Source organism: Nothoprocta perdicaria, unplaced genomic scaffold (genome assembly GCF_003342845.1).
Source record: "Nothoprocta perdicaria isolate Ctin4 unplaced genomic scaffold, notPer1 scaffold_20, whole genome shotgun sequence".
NCBI lineage: Eukaryota > Metazoa > Chordata > Aves > Tinamiformes > Tinamidae > Nothoprocta > Nothoprocta perdicaria.
Window position 1 is genome coordinate 5,180,382 of NW_020455205.1, and position 6,287 is coordinate 5,186,668.

The following is a 6,287-nucleotide window of genomic DNA, read 5'->3' on the forward strand; positions in this document are numbered from 1 at the left end:
CGCCAGAGGCCCTGCCCGCCGCCCCTCAGACTCCCGCAGGCCCCGCGGCCGCGACCCCCTCCGCCACCCACCGTGGGCGTCCAGGCGGCCCAGCAGGGCGCACAGCAGCAGGGTCCAGCCTGCGGCGCGGGCGCGCAGCATCCTCGGCGGGGCGGAGCGGTACGGAGCGCAGAAGAGCGGATCGCGGTGAGCAGGGGCCGGGCGGCAGGCGCTGCCTTATATGTGCGGCGCGGAGGCGGGGACTGCGGCGGCGGGAGCGGGGGAGGCTGCGGCGGCGCCGCGGGGCAGCGGAGCGGGGCTGGCGGAAGCGCCGCGGCCGCGTTGAGCAACGGCGCGGCGCCGCCTTCCCGAGAGGAGCCGGGCCCGCGGGACGGGACGGGACGGGACGGGAGCCCCCGCAGCGGCGGCGCCCCCGGCGCTGCCGCCGGCTCGTGCACACCTGGATGTGCCAGCAGGGCCCGGCAGCCCCTGCAGCCGCCCGGTCCCTGCACCCCCGGACCCCCCTCGCGTGTCCTGCGGCGGCCCCAGGCCCAGTTCCTGCAGGGACTGGGCAGGCGATCGCGGGGAGCTGGTGGTTGGCTAATAAACCTAGACCCCAAGAGTTCAGCAGCGTTAAAACTGTGTGTCAGTTCCCATCTCACCACATGGGCCACCTGATATGGCCATTCAGCCAACTCAAATCCGTGTTTTTTCACACCACGCGCGGATGTGTGAACTCTGTCAGGGTTCGCCTGGGCTACTAGACAGCAAATAGCTTCCTTGATGGGGATTTGTAACTAGTGAAAATAACTTCCGTTCAGAGATTTGCACTTCCACTTCCTCATAAACCAGAGACCTCTTAATCATTTTCCTCTAAATGTGCATTGGAAACGCATGTCAGGTAACTGAGGCCCTTTCTCTGCCAGAAGGTTTTCCAATTCTCAGCCTACACCTTTGCCGCATGCTCCCTGCCTTCTCTTGTGCATGTGGCTCCTTGGCTCCTGATACTGTCTTGTGGCTCCTAATACTGTGATGTGGCTCCTGATACTGTCTTGGATGAGCTTTTGAATGAGGGCTTGCCTGCTCCATTTCCATCTGTTACACAAACTGCAGAGGGAGCTGTGTGCCATTCGGAGGCAGCTGGGCTTGGAGACACCGCACGGAGAGGAGGAAGGTGATGTTAGGTAGCAGAGGTGATTAAAAATTGAAATGGAGTAGTTGTGCTTTATAGTGGTAAGCTGATTTCTCCAATGTCTCATACTGGAAAGATGAAGGTAAGAGGAAGAGTAATGTGGAAATTTCATATTTAACTGCGTTTTAATTTTCAGGTTTGCCACGTAAGATACAATCTGTTCCATCTCCTAAGGTAAGGTAAATAGCTATAGACCAAGCTACAATATCTATTTTAACTGGAGTCTGAGTCAGAATTCATATAGAATGTCACAAGGCACAGAACTCTAAGTCCAGAATTGTAAATTATCCGCTTGTCTACACTGAAATCCAGCCATACACCTTCTGATTGTCCTTTTTTTTTTAATCAAATTTCAGTGCTGTCTCTGTGCAGTTGTATGTCAGCATTACAACAGTCAAAACGCTTGTGTGCTTTTAACTTTGTGCAGAATATTTACCTTGTGTGACTAGATTTTCAAGATTGTGATCTTACAAATCACAGTTTATTCCTGGAGGACTTGCAAGAAGAAATGCTATTTGCTTAAAGAAGAGACATTCTTATATTATTTCAAATCACCTTTAAACTCTAATTCCAGTTAAATCTAGTTCCAGTTAAATTTATTGTCAGTTCAATCATAAAGGATGAAAATCAGGTCAGCTTCAGTTCCCAGATTAGTCTGGAGATGGTCTCATTGCTCCCTTCTCCTTTTCCTCAACCCCATTTCCTGTCATGCCCTCTCATATCTGGGAGGTTCAAGACTGGGAACCTTCCAAACTCTATCCCGATTAACCAGGTTGACCAGTGTTACTTCCTTCTAAATTCCAGCAAGATACTCCAAGGCCAGTACTCCCTAACATCAGGCTTCCAAATGCCGTCTATGTTCCGTGCAATGGCATGAGGGAAGGAGGCCATCAGCTTATGATCAGTGGAAAGCAGAGCCTGGAAGGATGTGTGTGGAGCAAGAAGGGGTGGTGAACTGTGCGGTTGGGGGAAATAATGTAACTTTGCCAAGTTAATCCCAATAGGGAAAGGAACTCGGAGGGAAAATACAAAAGCTGGTGATAGGAGGAGAGGAATAGGATGCCAAAGGGACAGTGAAAGTTGCACAGGTTGGGAGGGGAAAGGAAGGTAACGCTGAGGTGAGGATCAGCTCCTGCTGCCGCCTCTGATCTTCAGATTTCTGTCAATGGTGGCCAGGGTCTTACCATGTGCGTTCTGAATATGCAGGAGGAGACTCGTGCAGGAGCCCCAGCTCGGCTACATGCCCTTGGGTAGGGAGATGACCACTTGCCCTCTGCCTGCGCCTCTGGCAAGTTCATACTTGAATCAAGGTTGTTCATCACTGGGAAAGTTTCCCAGATTAGCAGTAGATTCTGCAAATTATCATTCTTTGGTATGTGTATCAAGGAACCATCCTGCAGATGACTTATTGATCATTACATAATGATTATCAAGGCATTTTAAAGCCATATATTGATTATGGGAACGGTGAGAAGGGAAACTAAACGTGAAACCCCTCTGTTTTGGAGAATGCATGTTTTTATCTTTATGGTCTTCCATATAATCTTCCAGGTCTGTAAACAGGTTCTCTTAGAGATAGTTATGAAATAATTTCTTGCTCAGCAAAGCTATTTCCTCTTATGCTTTCTATGCTATCATGTATAGTTGTTGACACAGAAGTGGAATGCCTCAAATAACATCACTAACGGATCAGTTTCCTTATGTTGATAGCTCTGCAGTATTTTATAATATTTACTGATGTTTTGAAATTTCGTGGTGTTGTAGGACATTTGTCATTCCATGTTAGCATTAAAGTCAGCAATACTGGCATGCCCAGTTGTGTAAATTTTGCTCATGTGAGTAAGTGTGAGTGAGTTTACATCAATGCTTTTTGCCTTTGCACAGTCTTGGTTAATACAGATCTATCAAACCTCAAGAGTTGTATTGCACTCATTTTGTATGTAGGGAATCTTTCTGTGGGCATATTGAAAGCCTGTGGTGAAATTAGGAATGTGTGAGGTCTTCATTTTATACCAGTCTCTATCATTGTGCCGTAATCACACCGTCACTACTTCCTTTCTTATTAAGCAGAGAAAAAAAAGTCTGTGTCTGTTGAAATTCTTGAGTGAAGGTAAAGAAAAGATGTAGATTCAGTATTCAGATACTTCTATAAACCTTCAGAAAGCTAAATAACTGATATGCCCTAATGTTCTGCACCAAGACATGGAGGGTGGATGATTAGAACTGATATGAGAATTCATTAGTTACATGTCGTGGTCAAAAGTTAAACCTGTCACTGAAAAATTCCCCTATGCACTCTGATTAGTGAGGGCCAACTAGTGATAGCTCCTGAACAGCTGCATTTTCTGCAGTTTTAACATGAATTGTTGGAAGTTGGCACACTATTGCACAGCAAGCCAGAAAAGTTAAAGACGTTGCAAGCAAATAGGTTTACATGTTATCTTAATATGGTTAAATTGACAAAAATTGTATAGCAGTATTTGTGATTTGGAGGTATTATGTAAAACTGTAAAATTTGGTGCTCAGTACTGGTAGAGAATTAGTGTGTTTTTACTGTCTCCCATGGAAAGCAATGTCATTAAATTAGCATAAAGGAGTAAAAAATCAACTTCAATCTCCTATATGTAAAACTAGTAGTGGTGTTTATTTCTGAAGTCTCCATACCATTTAAATTCCTAGTGAAGGACATTTCTTGCACATCTCTGATTAAAAACTATTTAAACCGTGGTTTAATATTAGTCTAATTTGATTTCACTGAAAGAAAAATGAGTAAGGCAAATCAATATCAACATGGTAAATATTTCTCACAGTGGAATCACATGTACAATATGAATTATTGATATTAAAACATTTCAAGCAAATATGTTATGGGTTTCTGATACTCTTTTGTACTAGAAACCCATAAAAAATTATTTTCTTACCATGTTCATCATACACACATTCCATTGCTTATCATGCTGATAGCTTAAAAAAGACCCTAGCAGAAGAACGCATCTCGTGGGAGTTTTGAATCTGGATTTGCTTCGGAATCAGCCAGTGCAGTAACGGCACCTACGTGGGAGGCAGGGGAGGGCTCCCAGGGTGGGAAGCTTTGAATATTCTCGTAGACATTTCTTTGGTGTTAATTCAAAATTGCTGGCTCCTTTCCTGTTTCTTACTCACAATGTCATGTGCGATGCATTCATCATCCTTTTCAGAAGTTTTCTGGAGAATTATGTCTTAGAAAGGAATTTGATGGACAGACATGCGTACATTTAACTTTGTTGTCATCAGAGATGCCTTGAGGTAAATGCAGTTGTGCAAGCATACACGAGAATTCAAACTAAATTGCTAAACTGGAACTATTTATGCAGTTTGACCCAGGGGAGACTTTTCAGAGGCTGGTTTTGACATGCCTCTGAGTAGCTATAGCCACTCATATGTTATGTTGCATATATACTGCTCGAGACTGTCATGCCGTCAGTCCTTTCTTTGCTGCAGACCTTCCATCTCAACAGTGGAATAGTCTCTTAGAGTAAGAGACTTTTACCTCTGAATGTCTTAATAACAAGGGTTAATTTGTTCTTTGGACCATCCCTTAGATTTTTTTTTCCAAATCATGAGAGACACTAATGCAACTACCAGATTGTGTTTACTTACATTTCCTTCCTGTACTTGTGTGCGAGAGAAAGATCAACTCCTTGGTTAAATCAGTTCTTCTAATCCCAATTAGTTTGGTTTTATACATTTAATCTCCTCTGACATTAGTACAGGTTCTCATAATTTTATATAAATACATAAGAATGAGATTTAACAATCTTTCACCTAAACCACTATGTGTTCTTACGCATTGATCAAAAAAATAAACACTTTCTCACCTGAAATTTATTTTGTGGCTGTTCTCTGAGTATAAAATGGCTAAATTAAGAAAAACACAATATAAATGTTAAGTAACAATAAATATATCTCCTCTTTAAAAGGAGATATATACATTATACATTTTTAATATTAAATCTTATTTCAGCTAATGACTTTTCTATGAAGTAATTTAATTAACCCAAACAAGTTAGTTATTTACAGCAGTTAATAAGATTATTTCCTTCTCCATCATAGATGTTTTAAAATGCTTATCTTTCATATTACATAGAACATACATAAGTTCCATATGAAGGCACTGCATGACAAATTCAATGTTCCTAAAAAATTTCTGTTGTAAATGTGACTTGAAGGTCAGATAAAACAGAGCTTCAGTTTGAAAAACATAAAAGTCCCCAGGCTGTCGTTACACCCATTTTTAGGAGCTGTAATAGAGAGCAAGGCACACTGTTCTGTTTGACTTGGCTATTATAATGTTTACTCCTCTAATACCCTTTCTTTTTTGGAGTTACTTGATATGAACAAAAAACATTCCTGTACTGAAGCTATCCAGCAAACTTAAATTGCGAGTGTCTTTAATATGCTGCATCTTTGTGCCTTGAAATACCAGTATTACTGAAGCGAAGCTTCCTTCATTGATGACCAGAGGGTGAAGAAATTATAGATAACATGTAGTAGCTGTTGGAAAATGGATCAGGCTAGCTGTAAAAGAGTAATTCTGGACTTGGTAATGGAACAAGAGGAGCCTAATGCACTCCGGTAACTCCCACTGTGGTTCATCTGCCCTGCTCACTGAAGGACTTTGTTCCGAAATGATGTCTCTACTTCCAAAGTTTGCTTTCATGTACCTCACTAATGGAGTCAAGCGGCTTTTCAAACACAGGGTTGACTTCTTAAAAATAAATCCCAAGAATTCCTGTTTATCACAGAAATACATCCTGTGATATCACAGGATATAGGAATGGGAATATAGGATATTTAGGAATATATCACAGTATATAGGCAGCTTTTGACTATTTTGTGTTTTGAATTACAGCCTGTGCACTGATAATTACATAACATAGATCTGGCTTTGCTTCTGCAGCTGTCGTCTGTCAGTAGATTTCTGTGTTCAGTCAGACTTCTGTACCATCACAGTACTGTGTTTTTCTCATCCTTAAAGAACTCCACAAGCCCACACTGGCAGAGACTGTGTCCTTCATTAGATGTGCTCTGCTGCTTTGGGTTGTTGACTCAAATGGTAGTAATCAGGGTAAGAATC

The 6,287-nt window shown here is 42.6% G+C and overlaps 1 protein-coding gene across 1 annotated transcript in view; it reads right to left on the reverse strand.

The window, feature by feature from the left end:
* Positions 1-159, reverse strand: part of F3 (coagulation factor III, tissue factor) — a 6,013-nt gene extending 5,854 nt beyond the window's left edge. Inside the window, exon 1 of the mRNA XM_026037969.1 lies at positions 72-159. Within this exon, the coding sequence (XP_025893754.1) occupies positions 72-141 (70 nt within the window). The 5' untranslated portion in view covers positions 142-159. The remainder of the gene's footprint in view (positions 1-71) is intronic.
* Between the last annotated feature and the right edge of the window lie 6,128 nt (positions 160-6,287).